Genomic DNA, 23,311 nt, shown 5'->3' with positions numbered 1-23,311 from the left:
GAACATGGTATCAAAAAAGAAGGGACTAATTTTCTAATGTTTAAATTCTAACATTTTCCTTAGTAAGTATGTCTATCACTGTAATTATTACTTATCCATCTTTTTAGTCATAGCAGAGCTGGATTAATAGGGAATATCCATAAAATAAAATTTATAGCGACAAGGTATGAGTGTCCTTTTTGCTAATATAAATATTTCAAATATGACATTATAAATTAGGCCACTATTTATTTCAATTGAGAAAAGTAAAGATTAAGAATTAATCTCTAAATTTATTATCATTTTAACTCAAAAATACACCAGGAAAAAACAAAACCCTTAACAAACAATTAGGCATTTTAAAACATTTATTTTAAAAATCAGAATAATGCACTATATTTACTCACATATATTCCTGTTTGTTACCAGATATTTTCAGCAAACAGACATCTTTAAGCCTCTTCATCTGCTTTTATCAAGCCTTCAAAGTGGCTCCTGCTGCTGTTGACAATCACAGCAGCCTGTTGGGGGTAAAGTATGGGGAGAGAAAAATAATCATGTATTCCTCAAAATTCAGAAATAATAAAACACTTGAGTGGGTAAAATGTGCATTTGTATGGTATCAGTGAAGGCCAAAATAGTGATATAATTTCCATATACGCCCTAAAATGAAGAATATATAAACTCCTTTCTTACTCATTAACTATCAATCAATTAACCAAATATTTTGTATTATTTAAAACTACCAAATTCTAGATTTTTGTGGAATAGCTATTAAACTGATGAAGATAATACTTCTTAAAATTATAATAATTACATTTAAACACACATGATCTTTTGAAAATGCAGTTAAGCACTTAATATGGTAAAGAATATAATGAAATCAAGTGTTATTGACTCAACTTAATTATTCTGAAGGTAGGTGGAAAACAGCATATGACTTAACCGTGTGTACATAAATGTTTTTCTCTCTCCACCCCCCAAAAATCTCTGAATTCAACAAATACCTTTTACTTGGCTTCTATTGAAGTTTATAAGAGATACAGAGATGTATTACATGGTCCTTGCTTGCAAGCAGTTCATTCTGTAGAGGGGAAGTAGGTATCCATCCATCCATACAGACATGCATCTGCAGTAGGGGAAGCTATGGGAGCATGGAGGTGCGGAAGATGTTGAAGTCTTCAGAAATCATCCTAGATATTAAAGTAGGATTTAACCAGTGAAAATGAAAATGAATGGTGGTAGTGCTGGGAGGAAAGTTAGGTGGAGAGCACAGCATGAATACTGCATGAAAAGTAGCCAAGTGAAGAGCATCTCCAGAGAAATAAATGGAGCAATGTATTTGCAAGGAGGTAGAGTGCACATATGCAGTGATATGCAAAGGTTAGAAAAATGGGTTGAAGTAAGATCGAGATGGTCTTGGATATAGTATTAAAGATTTTAATTTTTATTGTGTGTGTATGAAGGAACAATTGAAGGTAAGAATATGGGGTGATGTGCCCAGAGTTGCCTGAAGGAAGACAACTCTGCTACTCTGAGAAGGATGGATTTCTGGGTGGGAGAGGCCAGTCATATAAAAAGTTTGTATTATACTTAAAGGCCTGAATAAACTTTTCCCAATCTTGAAATATAAGAAATTAATTAAATCTAGGAAAAACAAATCCTAATAAATTTTTTTTAATTCCCATTTTTTTCACATCACATCAATATAATGGCCCTCTTCAAGTATATGCAAGTTAAGATTCTAGGGTTCAATCACTTAATCTTATAAAGAAACAGAAATCAAGAGAGGTGAAGGGACTTGATCATGATTACAATGCTTTGTCAGAATTAGAGCCCAAAATAGGATAAAGGTCTTCAGGATTCAACTTCAGTCTTTTCAACACATGACCTAGCATTTAATAATAATATATTTTTGTTTAGTAATTATCTTTAAAGAGTCTTGGTTTAAATGGGCAGAATCAAATATTCCTCCCCCCAATTATTTTTACCCATCAAGTATTAAAATTAAACATTTTTCTTATGGAGGACCTGAGGGAATATGTTTTCATGAACAGAGAAGAATATGTATAACTATTTCAATTGTAAATAAATGGTTGTGCTTGAAAATTTGAAGATGAGGGGATAGCAAATTTTCTTTACATTTAAAACCTCCCTGAATTTGTTTCTTTTTCTTAGCAAAGTGAAAGAAATTTCAGACTAGTCTTACGATAGTCACAGATTCTTAAAATAATGAAGACTAAATTAGTTGATTCATGCTATATATAACTATAATCAATCTTGGTTCTAGCTAACAGCAAAGAAATGCTATTAATGACAATAGAGATTTGTATAAAAACAAGACATGGTCCTACAACTAGCGGCTTATAATCAAATAGTATTTGAAACACTTGATAAAGACACATTCCTTATTAAAAGAAAATGTAAGAAATGTTATCTCTTTATTTGGATATATATGATAATTCACTGATACATATAAAGAACAAAGAACTGTATATAATTTAAACATATATTTCAGTGGGAAAAAAATCATTTGGGAGGAGAAAAAATGTGGAAGCTAAGCAAAAGAAACTTAGATATTAAATATTATTAATACCAAGCTGCAGATAAATACCACATACAGTAGTAGTATTAATAAGAAAGTGAGATGGAAATGGTTAAGTCTTTCAGTATGGACCCCAAATTACTGAAGTTTTTATTCCTTTTTATTTACTTTGGATTATTTTGGAGAGGAACAAGATGATTTCAAGTTGGTAAAAATAAAGCAAAGTTCCAAGATACATTGATGAATATGATCTCACTGGAAAAGTATTAATGTGGTGAGATCTATCTGTTGGACATACAGGATTTGGTTAGATTATGGAGGGTCTTAACGTTCAAGCTCAAGCTTCGTGAATCCATTCTGAAATCTATGCTAAAGGCTACTCAAATTCATTTAAAATGAAAAAGACAAAGAATGTCATAAAGAAAAAAATCTGTTTTTGGAAGACAGAGCATTGGACTGGGTTGTTGTGAAGATGACATAAGACATATACTCAATACTAATTAGTGTGCAGTAACTGTCAGGTATAATAATAACGAGGAGCTCTGTATTTTTATCTTAGCTCTGCAACTAAGTAACTTACGAGCACGAACAACTCTACTTCTCTGGGCCTCAGTTTCCTAACATGTAAAATGAGAGGGGTAAACCAGATGATCCCAAGGAGTCATTTCAGGTTAAAAAATTCCAATTATTCATCTTGAATCTGGATACCAAGGAAGAGTCTCAGTACTTAAGCAACGCCAAGCCCCTCAAAGAATAAAGCTAAATAAATTTTCCATGGTCCAGTTTGCATATAATTATTTTGATCCAGTCTTTACTTAATTTTAAAAATTATAGAACAAAAGAACCCAAAAGTTCCCCCAAATGGTTCCAGTGCAGAACATTTGGGAATTTAAGTACATAATATTTTTTTAAACATATTTAACAACTCAATTCATACAGATTGACAAATGCAATGGAAAAGTAGACCACCTAAAGATTTTAAGAGATTAAACTCCACATTGTGCAAATTCTATAGAAAAACAATCAGCCACTACATATTAGCGCATCACATTAAAATGTATTTTAAAGTATACTTCCTCTCTTAAATGGCAGTGATTATACATTAGTGCCACCACAGAGCACTTGTAAACTTTTTTACGTTCAACATCATCCATATCCATGATAAATTGTTTGGTGAGCTCCAAGGTCTTTCTTGGGTCTGAGCTTTTTGAGTTTTCCTACTTTGACATTTACAGCCTCAACTCATAACTGTAGCCATCCATCCAGAAATGCCCATTGTCTAATGTTGGGGAGCAGGTGGTACATAGGTGAATCTGAAGAAATCTCTCACCTTTCGAAAGTGATAAAAGGGATGTGACTCAGTGATTGGAGACATAACTATATACCATGGGCAGTTTATACTTATCACTTTTTAGGAAAGAAGCTTGGTCAAAATGAACGAGACTCAGGCTGGAGACAGCTCCAGTGTGATTCCTGATCCTCTCTCTCTCTAGGGCCCTTAGTGTTAGGGAAGGGGAGATAAAAAGGATGCATGTCAGAATTGGCTGACTTCATCTCAGCCTTGCTTTTAAAATGCCACTGAGAGGCTGTGATAACACAAGTTGCTTTATAAAAAGGACCTATCCACCGGAGCTTTAGTCAAATAAGTTACTTTTTTTTAAATATATTGAGATTCTTGAGAGCTAGCAACATATCCAAATTGGAAGGGGATATGTAACAAAGCAAATACTCTTCTCTGTTTTCATCAAGATTCAGAGTCTGTGGCTGTCGGGAAGTCCTCAGCATATGCAGTGGAGTGCTAACCAATGAACAGATCTAACTAACGAGGGGGCACTGACAGAAAGCAGCTTCTTTCCTCGAAATCCAAACATCATTTCGACTTGTTTGTTTTCATCCTCCTTGTAAGAAAAGGTACATCAACTTCCTTCAACACTAGGGAAATTGAAAATGTTTATTCAGGAATTTTCATTCACCTTCCTTTAAATTACAGTACATTACTTTAACAACAGAAAAGTGAATTATCAAATTTCCGTTGTAAATACTGACATAACAGATGAAATATATTTTTCTTAGTCACTCCATGTGTCTGTATTCTTCCACATTCCTATTGTCTACTCCGGGTCTGAGATGCTGTCTCCCTCTGGGATGCCTCCTCTAAGCAGGCCCCTTCAGCACAGAATAGCATCACAAAGGTCAAATCTTCTCGCCCAAGGTAAGTGGTCAGGATTCAAGTCTTCTTTAGAAAACGCTGTGCTGGGTCTCATTTTGTGTGATCCAACCAGATTGCTTTTGAACAAAAAGAGGAGTCAAACAGAACTTGGGTTTCCAGAGAAAAATAAAGTGCTGCCCCCTATAAATCACAGTCTCTGTGGAGAAAGGTGTCTTCCTAAAGAGGTAGAAATAATAGGGGGGTGTGTTGCAGGTGCCCATATTTCAATGATACTGAACACTGTATCTTTAAGGGCTTAAAATGGACTGACTCCACTCATCTCTCTGATTTTTTCATAAGTAAGCCAGAACACCAGTGACCAAGGGGTCTGAAAGATTAACCAAAGAAGTTAGTGCATATTTCAAAGCAATTATAAATATTCTACATATATGTATATACATCTTTGAATGATGAAGTCATTTGGAATCGACTCAGCCTAAAAACAAATATTTTGGCATTTAGCCTTTGTAAAGCACTTTATAATTTACAAAGCATTTTCATGTCTTACATTTCTGACAGATTAGAGAATAGAGCTTCCAGCTCAGAAAGAGTTGACTAACTTGAATGAAGGTGTAACTGTACCAAAAGGAATTATATATAAGGGGATGAGGTTTATTCAACAATAGAAGATATAAATGCTAAAGACACAGAGGAAAGTCACAGAGTAAAGATTAGAATTAATCAGCAGAGAAAGAGTGTCATGGATCCAATTCCTGTCTGGTTTGGTTCATAGGTGATGGGTAATACTGACCAGAGAGAACCTCTATCATACTGAAGAAATTAGCATAAGCAATTAGAATGTACAAATTATTTGGTTAGAGAGTTTGTAAAGCAATATGTATGCCATATATGTTTGGAAATATTGAGCATGTTATATTGGTAGATGGGAATCTGCTAAATAGTGGATTTAAGAGAACACATCTTGGTCAGTTAAATGTATGAAGACATAGACAAAATAAAGAATATGAAGCTGTGACAATGCGATATTCTTGTGACAACAAAAATGAGTGAGCCCATAACTGTAATCGGATCAAGGAGTAGAGGTCTTAGGAAAGAATGGACTGCGCAATGATTCCTGATTGCTTGATAATCAGACTACTTCCTCAGGTTTAACAACACAGCAACTAAACTATACGCAAATGCATAAATATTAATCGGGGATTGAGCAAAGCTACCTCTGCCTAGTGGAGGGGATTGGGCTTGAGTTTAGCTGGGTTTTGAATAGAAGTTAAAGAGGGTGATCATGTAGCCAGATAACATGAGTGGTCTCTAAATTGGATATACTGCGCCTCTGAGCAGGAGTGCATGTGCGCAGTGCGGGTTTACTTGCTTTTTCCTCACTGGCAGAGCTGTACCACTGAAAAGGATCCAAGTGTGTAGGAACCCACGTTGTCTTCTCTGGTCTGCCTGTTGCCATAACTACTGGCAGAGTCCTTCATGCCTATTACTGTGGAGCCGAACACAGGACTCGTGGGTTGATACTCTTGAATATTAAGTTTACAAATAAGCTCTTCCTGTTATTAATCTGTGTTCAGCAAGCAACCTTCTGATTATAACTTGGCTCCTCATATAGCTTGAATTTAGGAGGAAGCACGCTGTCCAGAGGACTTCAGCATCTGGGTCACTTGCTAAATGTGTTTCTCAATGTGACTGAGCTGATATTGTGGTCCGATCATCAGTTTCAATGGGTTCAGCTGAAGTGAGTCTGTATTTGCAAGGCCGATTTACTTGCAAGTGCTCATGAGTCAGGTTTCTACGCTCGGGGTCACACAGTGTGGCAAATCAACAAGGTCATGCCATCCTGCTGATCTTTGGTGGTTAGCCAGTCTTTCTCTAGTAACATCTCTCCATCACCACACACTGTCTCTTTTCTTTTAAAACTTCTATAATTAGCTGCAGGATTTTGAGAAACTCAGTATACTGTAATAGTTAGGAGCATGGGTTTAGAGTTGAACAGACCTGCACTCAGTTCCCAGCTCTGCCACATACTAGCTGTATGACCCTGAGAAAGTTTCTTATACTTTGAGCCCTGGTTTTCTCATTTGAAAAATGAGCATAACACCATCTGTTTTACTAGGCTCTTGTAAGACTTTCAAAAGTAATGTGTGTAAAGAGCTTAGCACAGTGCTGGTCATGTATTAAGTACTCTTTTTTTTTCTCTGTCATTTATACTTCCTGAGTCTCATGTATAGAGAAAATGGGTTGGTTAAGTAGTCTCAGTATTCTTCTGTACTTGGACATCCTCCCTGCCCCTCATCCCTCCTGACCTTGATTTTGTTTTTCATTAATGGTTTCACCCATCCTTACCATCTCCTACACTAGAAACTTAAAAGTCCCATTTCCTTCTTTCCCTCCCTCACCTTATACACAGAATCAGTTACTCAGTCCTGTCGAGTTAACCATCACTGTTCCTAGAAGCTGTCTTCTCTCCACGTCTACAAGCATCTCCTGGCTAGACCACTGCCAAAACTTCCTTTCTTGTATCCTAGCTTTTAATGTATCTTCTGTATTGTTGCTGAAGTAATCCTGTCCCGAAACAAATCTTAGCACATCGCTCCCATGGTTAAGCAGCTGCTGGCTCACTATAGGGTTACACCTAAACTACTAAATGCCCCCCACGAGGTCCTTCTCAATGTAGTCCTTAAGTACTTCCCCAGGATTCTCACCCTCTGAGGATCTATTCTCCAGCCACACTGAATTTTCTGCAGGTCTCCAAATATGCACCTGACCTGATGCCTAGGCTCATGTTGCTCCCTCCTGCTTTTCTTGACAAATGCCTACTGATCCTTCAAAGCTCCTATCAAATACCGCCTCTGTGAAGCCTTGTTTCTTCCCAACAGCTAAAGCCATTTTTACTCTACTGTCCATGTTCCCACGGTGTTTTGTTCACACCTCTGGCAGGGCCCTAATACAACCTCCTTAGTGAGACTATGTCCTCTGGAGTCAGACTCCCTGGGTCGGATGCCCAACTCCATTAGTTCATAACTACCTAGCCTGGCCTAGTTATTTAAACTCTTTAAGCTTTTGTGTCCTCCTCTATAAAAGACAGATAGGATAGTAACCTACTAAAAAAGATTGTTGGGAGGATTCAATGAGTTAAGCCATAAAAATGATTAGCACAGTGTTGGCCATATACCAAGTGCATCAGCAACATTAGCTTTATTATTGCTGTAATTATAACTACCTACATATCTATCTTCTCCATCACATTATAAGCTTATCTAGTGCAAAAATAAACTCCATTTTATTGCCTAGTGGTATCAGCACTTACAATAGTGCCTGGTTCATGCAAGCCAAATCAAAATCTTCCTTTCCAGTAAGAAATATCCACAGACTTGAGACAATGTCAAGCTATAATCAAGACAATCAAAATAATGTTTTATAACTTGGGTACACTTTTGTATCAGATATTGCCAAGGACTTTGGCTATTAATTTCATGTTAATAGATATCTACTATCCCTGGGTGATGTCACTGATTCTCAAACAAATTTATTTATTACCATCTATATATGGACAGTACTAAAATCTAAATCGCCATCTCATTAGTCTTTCAAAGATGCAGACTGATATATTAAGCTAGTCATCTAGACATCTCTGCTTAGATGTCCTATGAGCATCCAAAAATTAACATATGTGAAACTAATTTGTCACTCTGAGTCTACAACATCTTCCCTGCAAATGATCCCCATTTTAGGAAATTACATCATCGGTTGCTTAGGTGAGGAATCTGGGAATGACTTCTCCTTGTCTTCTCTAACCACTTCCCACTCCCAGTCATGTTTCTATCTCTGTCTCCTAAATACTTCTGAATCTATATTCTTCTGTCCCCACTGTTACATTCTAACCCAGGCTATCATGGTCTCTCCTCTGTCAGTACTCTTGAAGTTTTTCCAACCCGCCTGGCAGCCAGAATGATCTTTCAAAGAACACACGTGTCATCAAGTCAGTGCCCCTCCATCTTATGGGTCCCAGGGCCCTGCTGGATCTGGGCCCTGCCTCTGTCTGGCCTCACCCTGTGCTGCTCTCCTCCAGGTCTCTATGCCTTGGCCCTCTAGGCTTCCTTCAGTTCCTTGAACTCATCATATTCCATGTCCACTCCAACTATTCTCTCCATGTAGAATGTTTCTTTCTGCCCTTTTCACCTGGCTAAGTTCTACTCATTCTTCAAATTTAAATTCAAAAGTCCATTCCTCCATGAAGATTTTCTTCATCTCCCAGCCTAGGATGCACTTACTTGCTATATCTTTCCAGAGCAGCATGCACTTTTCCCTACCATTCATCCTTCTACTTTCTTGCTCAGTGTTTTCCCCTCACCCAGACCAGAGGCTCCAGCACCAGTGCAGCAGCTGCGACTCTTCTGTTCACCCCAGAGCCAGGCATTTAGTACAGGGCTCTGCATAGAGTGGGTGTTCAGTAAATATTACTATATTATATTGTGTAAAGTATCGATTGTTTGAATCCAGACCTATAACTCATTCATTCTCTCAAATATTTTCTAACTTACAAAATACTTGAGTATCTTATTTTTATTTATTTATGTTACTTAAATAAGTCTATCTAATTCTACATCTTAGTTCACTTCAGTAAAAAATAACATACAAACCAAATAAAAATGACATAATGTTTTCACACTAAGCAGAGCTTTGTGGTAATAAGTATTAACTAGTAATGCAACATTTGCCATTAATGTAGATTTTGTTTGAAACAGTAACATTTTCATAGGGATGGTCTCTGGTATAAAATCTGTATACCTCTCCCCAACTACAATATTTTGGCTAAATAGACTACTAAAAATTTTACACTGCAGAAAATCTACCCACTGGTTTTGTAACAACAGAATATCAACCCGTTCATTTCTGGATGAAACTGAATTATTTTACCTTAATCCGCCAAGGAAGGTAATATGACTCTGAGGAGAGGTAAAAGAAAACAAAAAGAGATATAAAAAAGAAAGAAAGAACTGTGGTTTGGGGGCAGGGCCATGCCAAACAGCAGAAGAGAAAAGGGAAAATATTTACAGATTAAAAGTAATTTAAGTACAAAGAAAACAAAAACCAAGGAAGGAAAAACCTAATTTTACCATTCGCAGCCAAGATGGTAAAAAGCCTTTATATAGACTCATGAATCCTTCTCCTTGCACAGCCTGAATCAAGCAGTCAGTTGATGATTTATACAGAAGTCCCCTAAAAAGGAAGCAAAACAATGGTGTTAAATTTCCTGCGCATAAATAGATGTATAAATAAAATACAAATAAAAAATAACCTTAAGGAAACTGCTGATAAGTTAAATATTTTCTGCTAGTTTAGAACAGATAACATTTGTGCTTCTGTATATATAGATCACCTCTTAAGTTTAAAGATATTTTCAAAGTCGACTCTTCTGATCCACCCCACCCTTGGTCTTGTACTTAGAATTCACTCCACCTGGAATCCTCCAGAGAGAACATCTGTTTTATATGAAATCAAATTCTCCATGTTTCCTGGAAGTCACAAGCTTCTGAAGAAAGTGCTCTGTAAATTCTCAGCACAGTATGTTTTCAAAAACTCTTCGGAAACAATAAAGTCACAATAAACACCTTGTGTCTAAATAACATGATGGTTAAATTAGCTTATTTCCCTAAATGCACAGTACTTTTCCATCAGACAAAGAGCAGGTAATTGCATAAAAACAATTTCCTGGTTCAACACATAAACACACAAATCGATTTCTACCAAGAATAAATACAGGGAAGTGTCTCTAAAGGACAATATTATTACAGACTTTCAAACACATGCATAAGGAAGACTGTCTATCTACCTTCCTTGTTTATCTCGTGGTTGATTCATGATTCGGCTTTTGATGACATCGGCTGGTGTTCCCAGAATAGAAGCTACCAGTCCAGAACATAAACTATAGATACAAATAAATAAAGTTGAAAGATAATATGTAGCAGTTTCTAAATCTTACATCAAGAGAATTTGATATTGAGAAAGAATGGAATGCCAAATATATTACAAGCATATTCTTCATAATAATGCTCTTTTAGCTTAAAATCAATGCTAAAGTAATTCCTTAAAGAGGTACAAAAAATTAAAACAAAAAGAATGACATTGAACACCTACTGGTGCCAGGCACTCTTCTAGGCAGCAAATAAGACAGATAAGATCCTTCCCACAAAGGTACTTACACTCTTCTTGGGGAGAGGCAGAGGAGAAATGAAAAATTTCAGATGCTGGTAACTGCTTTGAAAAAAATTAAAAGGGGTAAAGTGATAGGGAGTAGCTGGGTGACAGACAGTTAAAGAAAGCCTGTCAGGGTGACAGCAGAACTGAGACCTGACTGGTGAGAAGGAAGCGTCCATGTGAAGACCTGGAAGAAGAGTGTTTCAAGTAGAAGGAAGAGCACATTAAAAGCCCTGAGTCAGGAACACACTTGGTGTGCTTAAAAGACAGAAAGCAGCATCCTGAAGAAGGGAGAGTCCAGCCAGATGAAAGACAAAGAAGCAGGCAGAGATTAGCCCAGGAAGGCTATTTAAGGAGTTTGATTTTATTCCAGATGTGAAGAGAAGTTATTGAGAGGACATTAAGCAGGGGCAATCGCATAATTTGGTCAACAGTTAACAAAAAATTCACTCTGGCCACTGTTTAAGCCTCACTTCACTAAGCTATTCCATTTGAATATTACGACCTTATCTTCTTCTCTCCATCCTAAAAGGTCTTTCTAAAATACAAGTCTAGTTTTGTCATTTTTCCTACCTAAAACCACCCAGGGCTCATTCCCTATGATCAGATTTAGCTCATACTTCCGGCCATGTCATACACATCACTCCAAGACTGCATCTCTCTTTGTCCCTTAGGCTCTAACAGTACAACTAAGGGTAGGTCTCTGTACTTACCACACTGGGCAGCACCTCCATGCCTGTAATTCTTCCACTTGGAATGTCCTGCATGCCATCTAATTGGAAAATTCCTGTTTTTCCTTCAATCTATGCTCAGGTGTAAGGTTTGATGAGTTTCTGCTTATCCCTTCTTTCTTTACCCAACAAGGTTAATCACTCCTTGAAAAAGGCTTCTTGCAAATACTCAAAACAGGCAAAATGGATGCAGTCAACCTACTGCAGAGTAAATCAAGATTTTGTCAATGAGTAACTGAAAAGTTAAGAAATCACCAGCAGTTCATTGTATATGTGGACATGAGAGAGACAATATTGGAACGTGATCAAAATTTCATAAACTGAAAACCCATTAACTGCTTTAAACTTTTCCAGGAGAAAGATGTGATGAGAAGATTGTGGTCAAACTCTATCACTGGAAAATAGAAGGCTGAGTCCAGGTCCCAGAAGCTGGCAGCTGAGTCCACAGACTCGGGTCACGAGAGTCTGAAGAACAGCTTATGTTTGGCTAGTGGAAAGCTAGAAAGGAACATCGTGGAGAACTTTTATGTCCTTATGGCACATCAAACACCTCACAAAAATGAGCACCACTGAATTCTGTGCCAGGATTTGTGAAGTCTCCGAAGGCTCTGTGATAGGAAGTTGAACTGCACTAGGAATTTTCATACTCTTTCTCTAAACTGCTGTAGCAGGAAGCACCCTGGCTCCTTCCACCTCTTTGGGGTCAGGATTTAAAATTCAAAGGGGTAATCACATTACAACTATTTGAATTCAAGAGATGGAACCCATGTAACCTATTTACATATTCCAGCAAATGACTCAACTGTGCGTAACTCTTCTTGGGTCTCTGTCCACATAATAGGCATTGGCTATGTGGAAAGAACTTATTGTTTCCCCATATATATTCCAGTAGATGCAGACTACTGCTCTTTTTATTTTTTTATTTTTTTTTTTTTAAGATTTCATTTTTTCCTTTTTCTCCCCAACGCCCCCCGGTACATAGTTGTGTATTCTTCGTTGTGGGTTCCTCTAGTTGTGGCATGCGGGACGCTGCCTCAGCGTGGTCTGACGAGCAGTGCCATGTCCGCGCCCAGGATTCGAACCGACGAAACACTGGGCCGCCTGCAGCGGAGCACGCGAACTTAACCACTCGGCCACGGGGCCAGCCCCCAGACTACTGCTCTTTTTATCTTCTTTCCTGTTTGTCCAGATTCTTTCAAAGTTGAATTTTTATATCACTGATTTTAATACAACTTCATATTTTCACACAGAAATGTCTCAACTAACATATAATTCACCTAAATTCTCAAACTATCTACCAGAAACAACATACAAAACAACATAATCAAGAGGTAAGGGAGAGCAAAGAAATAGGATAGAAACAGTTACACAGCTTTCCTCTCTTTGTCCAAAAGAAGGACACACCAAATTTTTACTTATTCATTTGCATCAGAGAGGCCAGGTACCAGCTCAGCTTCACACATAAGTGGCAAGAGTAGAAACTACTTCTACCAGAGTGTTACTATTAATGAATTCTATGTTTAAAATGTGGGTATCCCTCACAATGGGCTAGCAGAGATTTTTTTTTTTTTTTTTTTTTTTTTGCAGGGAAAGATTCGCCCTGAGCTAATGTCTGTTGCTAAACTTCTTTTTTTTTTTTCCTCCCCAAAGCCCCAGTGCATGGTTGTATATCTTGGTTGAAAGTCCTTCTAGCTCTTCTATGTGAGCTGCCACCACTGCATGGCAACTGACAGATGGGTGCTATTGTTCTGTGACAAGGAAGCGAACCCCAGCCCGCTGAAGCAGTGATGGCACTGAACTTTAACTACTAGACCATCAGGGCTGGCTCTAGAGAATTTTTTTTAAGCTGTATCCTAACCACATCAAGGACGCCCTTCAGCAGCTGTGGGCCCCACATGGCACACAAAGACTTTAGGATGCAACTGCCAATGGCCTCATCTTCTCATCAAATTGTTTTGAGGACATAGTGTGAACTGGCTAGACTTCTTTAAAAAATAAATATTAAAAGAGAGCAAATAATGTATCAAGGAGACCTCAAGCAAGATGGTATATAGAGCCAAAGTGAGAAGATGGAGAAATAAAAGTATCATGGATTTTGCCAAGCTGCTGGGGTTGTAGTGGATGTTGCTGCTTTTTGCTATTGACTTTTCTCGCTCCTGGCTAGTAACACCCCACAATGAAGCCCAGGACACAGCTAAAGTGATAACGGACAGAGAGTGATCGTGCAAGTCTTCAGTTCTCTGCGGGGGACCAAATGGCTAGCTGCAAGACTGGTTTCAAACATTCCGCCAGCAATGTGTAGGAATCAGCGATGCTCTTCAGGATCAACTAAATAATCACGCTCATGGATCATCTTCGCACAATGTAAATGAACCTTTTGCACAGTTTTACCTCTTAATAGCCTCATGATTTAAAAAGAAAAAGGGGATTATCCTGATCTTTCTGTTCTGTCTCATTTCCTGACCATTAATGCAACTCCTCACCTTTCCTCTGCTTCCCTTATTAACGTCCCTGCCACCTGCCTCCCATCCCACTAAACTCCTGGTCAGTCCCCTACTGCTCCTGCTCTGCCGCAGGACTTCACTCTACTTCTATCATTTTTTTTAATTGTAAAATACACATAGCACACAATTTACCATTTTAACTACCTTATGTGTACAGATCAGTGCTTATACCATTTTTATTCTTCTTCTTCATATCAAACTCATTTTTCCTCAGATGTTGAGAGTCATATAAAGCTCTCTGATTGGACGGCTGCAGTCCCCTTCAAGCCTCCATGAGCATCCATTTTATCTTAGGCCCCAGCATCCAGAACCTCCAGGGCACACAGCACTGTCTACTGACATCTTTACATTATCACTTAGATTTGAGTTCATGGTTAGCCACTTTTGAGCTGCCTCGTATACCACACATACTCAAACTGACCCATTTTAACACCTGATTCAGTGGTGGTGCTCAAAAATGAACCAAAGTCCAATCATCCCATTTTCTCAAAACCTGAGTTAGAGAGCAATAAGACTAAGTTATTTCCAATAAGGGCTGGAATATAGTGATGGGAAATCCTACATCTTTAAAAAAAAAGACAGATCTATTAGGTGGAGTAGTGTACATTGGGCAGATTTACATCTGCCAGGAATCTTAGGTTAGAACTGTGGCATTTCAAAGAACATTTGGGTAGAAAGACAATGAAAAAGAAACAGAGGTAATATCACTGTGCGACTACTGGATGGGCCTGAATATCCTGCTCCCAGAGTAGATCATAACACTGGAACAGACAAGCGTCTTGAAAGATGAGAATGTCTCACAAGATGACTTGACTGGGTGAAAACCGGGGAGGAAAGTCTCACAGGAAGAGCAAAGAGCATGAACAAAGATAGTGGAGGAAAGAAGGTAAGGGTAGGTACAGAGATAACACTAATGTTTATAGGGAAGGAGGTAAAAAATGGAAGGAGGCCTAAAATCTTCAGTTTTCTCACTGAAAGGGGAGGCCAGGCTTTTGGCTAGAGAAAGACTGGTGTAGCTTATAAACACACCTGGTAAGTGTTTGGAATGGGAAAGGGCGGTGAGCAAAGACTATAAAAAGATCGCTCCAGCAGCACTGAAGACAACACTTATTTTAAAAGAGTAGGAATGGAGAAAAACTACTCTAGAAATATTAAGTTAAGGTGAACCTGAAGTTAGGAATCTTTTATATCTATATGTTTCCAAATATCATTGATTTGACACTATTAATATACTTTTGGGATTGTCTAAACAGCATAAAGCGTTCTAGAATTTGGAAATGAGATCAGAAGCTAAATAAAACCACAATAATGTTAAGGACACTAGATATCGATGAAGTAACTCACTCGAATGGATAATCTGAAATTGTGTTGCAAAGAGATTAAGGTACTGCTTCTCCCTGAGATGCTCTTCTTCCTGTCTCTTTCTGTCAAGAGCCACAGCCCTTCAAAACACCTAATTCCGTCTCCTCCGTAGGCCTTCCAAGTGATTATTTTTAATACCTCCTCTGAACTCTACAGGAACTAGTCACTTTCTTTGGGCATTTACTGTACAGTGTTTTTATACTTGTTTTGTTTTCCCGCTTGGTAAATTCCCCAGGAAGGAGTTGGGTTTACCTTTTGTACCTACTGCAGGGCCTTGCACAGTGCCCTTAACATGAAAGATGCTCAAACATATCTGCTGAACTGAGTTGGAGAAGCGATCATCAGAATCTGACCCTGGGATGGCCCCATCAAGGTACAAATATTTAGGGAGATTGAATCTGAAACATTCTGCAGCTCTGTCCCTTTCTTCCCCATTTTAACTGCAACAAACTTTAAGAAAGTTCCTCTTTATAAATGTACTATCACCTTTCTCTAAGCATGATATCACTAGATTCCCAATCAAAAGAGACAAAAAGTTAGAATTTATGCCAAATACGGAAGAAAAGATGATATAGAAAGAAAAAAAAAGAAAGAGTTAAACTAAAACAATCACTTACCTTGATAAACCATGAGTCATGATATTGTCCTCGAGTGGTGTATTCAATACCAAGTAGTGTTTCACTGTATCATAAGTGGTTAAATCTGGCAACAGAAAGAAAAAGAAGGCTTAAATATTCATTCATTCAACAATGAATGTCTTGTGACAAGAATATGCTAGGCTTGGAGCAGGAATGTGCACAAGGATGAAAGATATCATTCTTGTTCTCAAGCAGAGGAGAGCAGAGCCACAGATGGAGGGGGAGGAAAAGAGGAAGAGAGACAGACACTCAATTATATCATTGGAACATCTGAACGCAGCTATGCCTAAAGTCGGCCCAACCCCTGGGCTTCTCAGTAATAGAGCTGGTAAATTCCTTTTTTAGTCTGAGTTAGGTTGAGTTAAGCTTCTGTCACTTATAGACAAAAGGTCCTGACAACTTTTCTACACTAAGGTTTTTATACTTTTTTCTAATGACAATGAGAGCTGTTGAAGAGTTTTAAATAGGGGAGTGATATATCACAATACTGGAGTTTTATAAAGATGACCAACACTGAAATATAGGGAAGTGAATTGTAAAGAGGCAAGAATGGATAGGTAGATTTGATCATTCACCATATATTTGAGTGTCCATCGTGTAGTAGGCATTATTCCACACACTTGGGAAAGAGCCATGGACAAAATGAACAAAATCCCCATTCTCTGTTGAGAGTGAGACAATAAACAAGTAAACCACATGGCATTTCAGATGGGAGTAACTGCCCTGAAAACAAATAAGGCAAGGGAAGGGGATAGGGAGTAACAGAGGGTGGGAAGATGGGTATACATGAATTTTAAAAAGGGTGACCAGGGAAGGCCTCTCGATAACTTTTGAGCAGAGACCTAAAGCAAGCCTGAGAAAACAAACCTTGGCAGATATTGCAGAGAAAGTGTCCCAGGCCAAAGGGCAGTGTGCATTACAACCCTGAGGCAAAAGTCATCTCGGTATGTTGGGGGAACAGCCAGAAGACTGGTCTAACAAAAGCAGAGCCAGCAAGGGTCAGAGATGGAGAAGAAGAGCCGAGCCGGGGGAGGCTTCTGAGCAGGAGGGACTGGCCTTGTTACTCTGACAAGGATCACTCTGGCTGTTGTGTTTGGAGCAGACTACAGGGAGGCAAGGCAGATGGGCTGGAGACTGCTGCAGCCATTCTGGTGAGAGATGAGGATGCTTGGACAGGTTGCTGTGGAGCGCTGGTCAGATTCTCGTTACGTTTTGAAGGCAGAAGGAACAGGATTAGCCAGCAGATTGAACATGGAGCGAAAGAAAGGAATCAAAGATGAGTTGAAGGTTTTGAGTTTGAACAATTGGAAGGACAGAGCTGCCATTTATGGAGATGGTGAAAATAAGAATTGACTAATTTAAAAAATTTTTAAATAAAATGGTAGGCCCTGGTGACCTTGATAAGAGCAGTTTCAGAGGCACAGTGGGACAAAACGGCTGTGGGGTAAATATGGGGAGACGAGTTAGGAGGCTTTTGTAGTGGTCCAGCAAGAGGAGATAGATAACACTTGGAGGAAGGAGTGGCTCCAGGGATGAAGAGAAGTAGACGAATTTGACATATACCCGGGAGATAGAATCGGCTGGACTTGGTGACTGATTGGCTATAAAGAGTAAGTGAAAGGAAAGAGATGAAAATCACGCCTAGGTTTCTGGGTTGTCCCAATGACAAAATGGTGATATCATGCTTTGAGACTGGGAAGAACAGAGAAAGAAGTGGTTTGATAAATGAGTTTGGTTTGGACACATTCAAAGCAATATATTTCAAATAACCAAATGAAGATGCTGAGTAAATAGCTGGAACTTAGGTAAGAAAATCTGAGCTGCAACAGATTTTGAAGCAATGAATGAGAAACTACAATCAGAAAAGTTTCCTGACAATTGAAATACCTGCCAATATGATGCAGTGGACATGGATGGACTGAAATAGCAAAACAGAAAATAAATTTACTTCCTTTTATGTTTAAGTGACATATTACTATAACCCTCAAAAATGCTATTTATTAATTTCTTAGAATCATATAATTTTAGTCTTAGAGAGGACTCTTTCATTCATTAATTCATTCATCAAATGTCTATTGACTATGTACGAGGGACTGGGAAAATAAAGATCAATAAGACACAGTCCCTGCCTTCAGGGGGCTCACAATCTAGTGGAGGAGAAGGCAATGAAATGAGGTACAAGCAATAACAAGGATAAGCACAGAGAACCCCAGAAACACATAAAAGGGCATCTAACACAACATGACTAGGGAGGGGTGGTTGTGGGAAGTTCAGCAAAAATACACTGATGGAGAAGACACTTTAGCTGAGTATTAAAAGATCTGCAGAAGAAAACTAAACAGAAGAAGAGGGTGAGGACAGAGTATACTGAGATGAAGAATGGTTTGGTATGTGCAGGCACAGAATAAAGGAAAATGCTCTAGGGAAAATATTCAATTGTGATATTACAACATAAAGGAAGACTCAGCAGTTTATAATATTAAAAACAACAAAAATTTTCATTTTCCCTGATATAGGTGCTTAGAATTATGATTAAGGCAATTAGGACTTCTCAGAATTCAATAAAGTTTCCATTACCTCCCATATTCACCAGCGCTGCTCTTTGTATATTGGGTACCCAGCCTGCCCAAAGCCCACGTATTCCTCCTTCAGCTAAGATTTTTGCAAATGCATGATGCACGCCACGAAATCTAAGGAAAATAACAATGAAATGTGAAAACTCTATGCATTCCTGTATATGGAATGCAATTGGACAAGCTTCACCTATAGCTGTTAGGATCTGAAGTAAAATAACATGTTTATCCAGAATTGTTATTAATTGAAGCAATCCACATACGTCTAATTTCCAGGTAAATTTAATAATCCTTTAGAAAAAAGGCCAACATTTGATTTAAGCATTTTTTTATGGAAATCTTTATAAACTATGTCATCTTCTTATCCTCTCAGGTTATTGAACAGATTAAAACTCCTTTCTTGACATTTTACATCATCGGTGCAAATATTAACTAAACGAGGGAACAGTAATCATCAGATAACTGAGTTCAATTTACTAGTATCATGGGAGACTGGCAAATTGTGTAATTTCACCAAACAACAACATTAAAAAACATTGATACTCACATAGTCTCAAAAAAGAACTATTTTTAGACCAAAAAGTAGGAAAGAGAATCTCATAATAAGAGTTCTTAAAATTGAATACTTTTGGCTTAAGAAAGTTTACTATCTTATCCTTATTTTTCTGTACACAGATAAGAAATGGTGCTGAATCACGAGCCAAATCTGGAAACCTCTGGTATAAAATAAAGCTCTGGGTTTTTTTCATTTTGTTTTTGCTGAGGAAGATTAGCCCTGAGTTAACATCTGAGCCAATCTTCCTCTACTTATCTATATGGGTCACTGCCACAGCATAGCTGACAAGTGGTGTAGGTCTGTGCCTGGGATCTGTACCCATGAACCTGGGCTGCTGAAGTGGAGCATGCTGAACTTAACCACTAGGCCACAGGGCCAGCCCTAAAAGTCTGGGTTTTATATAGTCAGAAATACCTGGAGTCAAATGTCATCTTTACCACTTAGTAGCTGTGTAGCTTTTACTCAGGCATTATGCTCTCTCAGTCTCTCCAAAAAGATAAAATGACACATTTATTGGGCATGCATTATTGTTACTATGCTACATGGGAAGTTATGCTTATAAAAGATGGTCACTGTAGCTAAAATTTATTGTGCACTTATTAAATGCCAAACTTTTTATATATGTAAGATACAATTTAGTCCTGAAAGCTCTGTGAAGTGTGAATTGTTATTCCAATTTACATCTGAAACTGAGGCTTAGAGTGTTTAGGAACTTGACTAGGGTTACAGAGCTAAAATGTGGTCGGGGCTGGATTTGAATCCAAGGTTGTCTGATCTCAAGGTTCATGTTCTTTATAACAACAGTAAATGTTTTTTACTACTACATCAAACCAAAAATTTCCAACATTAGAGACAAAGAGAGGGGGAAAAATGAAGGTGATCAGTTAAAAGCTCAGATATTTCTGGGTCCCAATAGTTAGTTCTCTCCATGTATCCAACCAGGGCAACATCACTTCTCCCTGCTACTTAGTAATTAGAAGTTGTTACGAGATGACAAAATGGACCCTGGGATTCCGTAACCTACTTGCTCAGACAGAGTGATACCCTTTTCTCCTCTGTGGTGCACATTCTCTCCCTGTTTCAAAGGCTGCAGGGGAGCCCTGACTGCCACAGCCCAACCTCATTTTCCACTGAGTCAGCTAGAGGAGCAGCAGTCTGTGGTGAGCTCCCAAAGGAGGCCCCAAACTCCCCCACCCCTCCGGCCAGCAGCACACCTGCAGTGTTCAGAGCCGCAGATCCTTTGTACTTAGCTCAGAGCATCCTGTACTTTTCCTCTTTCCTGGGAGAGTCTATCTATCTGCGAGATTTTGCCCCTTTCCCAGGCAAAACTGGCTAAGCAGTATTTTAATAAATTGTTGGACGTGAAGCCCTTTGAAGACAGGCAGACTTTGATAATATAAGGTAATGCAACAGGAGGCTTTCATATCACAGTCATGATTTTTAAAAAAAAAGTCCTTAAATTTGGGAAAAAGAGGAGGAGTGGGATCAGACAGGGAGTGGTAACAATTTTTAAGGTCAACCTTGCTATTTTCCTTCCTTGCTATTTTTCCTGCAGGGAAAAAGGGAAAGCTTTTAGGCAGCTTATGAGCCAAGCAGTCTAACTGTCATGCAAAGCTTTTGAATGGCTTCTTTTAAAGATGAAGAAACAGAGACTAGAAATGTTAAGTGACTTCCACAACACCAAGCCACAACGGCAAAATTGGGATTCACACACGGGCAATTTTTAACTGTCACCTTCTTTATGTCAAGCTGTAACAGAAGACCAGTCTAGCTGCCTTGGCTGGGAAAAGCAGCAAAGAGCTATGCACACGTACGATTTGTCTGGCAGAGAACATGTGCACCTTATCCTGCAAAGAAAAGGGCTATCTCAGCTCTCCTCATAATGAATATAACTTCTGAATTAAAAGGCAGAATTAATGTCTCGGTTTTACTGAATGTTGGATTACAAAAAGTGCATAAGTCACTAGGTAAATGTTCAAAACAAGGTGGTGGCAAAGGGGAAAGGAAAGGTCCCAGTTAAATGGAGATCTTACCGCAGCGGTTTTCCTTCAAGTTTCCTTTTTCCTTCCATTTGCATCTGAACCTTTACTAGGTCAGTTGGGTTGGCTAAAAATTGGCCAACAACACCAGCCATCATCCCTCCAATCACTGATTTCCTAATTGTAAAAGGAGATACACTTTTTAAAGGTTACCATTAATTTCACAAATTTTGTAGCAAACAGTACCGAGCTGGTATAGCCCTGCATAAGAGATTAGGACAAAGTGAAGAAAAGGACAGATCCAAAAAAAATCCGAGAGGAAAGTAGATGGCTTGTCTGTTTACTGATGGGAAGGTTAAAAGTCCACAGAGAGCTGAAATTAAAATCTGAAGTTTCAGGGGCTAACACGGCCTGAAATTCAAACCAAGGGCAGTAGCTTCAAAGATACAAACATCTGAACTGGTAATTTAATTGCAGTTTAATTCTGACCACATGGGGATGAAAACAGCATAGATGTAATAATCAGTCTAACAGACAAAGGCTGGTAAGTAAAATTTTATAAACTACTATTTTAGTAATTTTCAAAAAAGGGAGTTTGAAAACTTTCCTCTCTTTGAAGAAACTCTTTCTGTCTCTAGACTCTTCCTTCTCCTCATCTCCCAGAGCCAACGGTGGTCAAGTTTTGACTCTTCTATTTAAACATGCTTTGAATCCATCCTTTTCTCTCCTTCCCAGCTGCTCTTGTCTCAGGCCAGCTCCAATCTCTTAACTCGATTATTCCCATAGTCTCTTGGGGCAAAAGGGGCATTTTCGTTCTTTTTACTCTAAAACAATACTTGAAGAGGTACAAAGGGGTATGGAGTAAAAAGGGTCCCTCTCCCCAGTTTGCTCCCCTCTGAAGCAACCACAGGGACTAGTTTCTTATGCCTTTGTAGAGATAATAATAAGCATTCACTGAGTTTATGTCAGGCACTGACACGTTTTAAGCATTTTAAAAAATATCATTTAATTCTCATGTCAACCCTGACATTAGTACGGTTGTTATTTCCTTTTTATAGATGAGGAAACTGAAGCATAAAGTGGTTAAATGACAGCTCAAATCACACAACTAGTGAGTGGTACAGCAGCCAAGATGTAACCCCAGGAGTCTGAATGCACCACCCACAGTCTTAAATACTAAGTTACAATCGATAGTTTGTGCACACACAAACGTGTGTGTCTAAATATTCCTTTTTAAAAGCACAAATGTAGAACACCAGGTTGTATACAGTTCTGCACTTCAATCTTTTCCCTAAGAGCATATCTTAAAGCTTACCCCTATCAGCTCACGTAGAGCTGTCTCATTTTGAAAAATAGTTTCATAGCATTCCATTTTATGGATACACCATAATTTATAGAGCTGGCATAACTTCTCACTAAGAAATCTGAACATTTACATGACATTTGATAGATCCTGCCTAACTGCTTTCCAAAGAACTTGCATCAGTTCACACTCCCCCTACAACATAGGAGGGTGTGCCTGTCTCTCCTCACGATGATGAGCACAGGACATTATCATTGTGTTTTCTCTCTCAGAACTTTATAACCACTACTTCCTCTGTAAGTGTTACATAATTCTAATTGTTTAGGCATCTGCCTATATTACTGTGAGCTCAGTGATGGCAGGGACCATGTCTTTTTCATTACTACAGCCTCAGTACTAAGTACTGGACTGGCACGCCATAATCATTCAATAAACACTATTCACTGAATGGATGGTTCTGAGTGGGTCAAAGGACATCAAGCCAGTCTACCCTGAGAGGTGACTCCATAGTGAAATATTTCCTTTGAACTCGTTACCTGTACCTTTCCCTTCTGGAGGGAATTACAAAACGCAAAGACTGTTAGTCTATTCCATCATTAACTCCAGGAAAGCAATTAGTATAACTTAGTACATTACAATTTTTAAAAAACAGGGCCAAGACATTTTGCCCGCAAGGTGAAATTCTGCTTATTGCATTTTTTTTCATAGTTGTGGCTTGGAATTTTTTAGCACAGAAAACATACTACAGACATCTTTATATGTTAGTCATA

At 38.4% G+C, this 23,311-nt stretch overlaps 1 protein-coding gene across 10 annotated transcripts in view; it reads right to left on the bottom strand.

Moving 5' to 3' along the window:
* Positions 1–329: 329 nt before the first annotated feature.
* The window catches only part of SLC25A27 (solute carrier family 25 member 27), a 29,086-nt gene continuing 6,104 nt past the window's right edge, over positions 330–23,311 (bottom strand). The window contains exons 4-11 of one of the 10 annotated variants that reach the window (XR_011530114.1): positions 21,293–21,415; positions 18,708–18,820; positions 16,110–16,194; positions 11,609–11,827; positions 10,531–10,623; positions 9,815–9,917; positions 987–1,172; positions 330–500 (exon numbers count right to left, since the gene is read on the bottom strand). Coding sequence is in view for 5 of the 10 variants with exons in the window: in XM_008542051.2 (XP_008540273.1) it covers positions 4,990–5,061; positions 9,815–9,917; positions 10,531–10,623; positions 16,110–16,194; positions 18,708–18,820; positions 21,293–21,415 (589 nt within the window). In the remaining 5 variants the exon portion in view is untranslated. Of the gene's footprint in view, positions 501–986; positions 1,173–2,401; positions 5,062–9,814; positions 9,918–10,487; positions 10,624–11,608; positions 11,828–12,532; positions 12,728–16,109; positions 16,195–18,707; positions 18,821–21,292; positions 21,416–23,311 lie in introns of those variants that run through there. The other 9 variants (XR_011530111.1, XR_011530112.1, XR_011530113.1 and 6 more) reach the window with 9 other exon arrangements.

The sequence above is a fragment of the Equus przewalskii genome, chromosome 19, assembly GCF_037783145.1.
Source record: "Equus przewalskii isolate Varuska chromosome 19, EquPr2, whole genome shotgun sequence".
In the NCBI taxonomy this organism is placed as follows: Eukaryota; Metazoa; Chordata; class Mammalia; order Perissodactyla; family Equidae; genus Equus; species Equus przewalskii.
The sequence above is the reverse complement of the archived record's forward strand: the minus strand, read 5'-3'. Positions and strand labels throughout refer to the sequence as shown.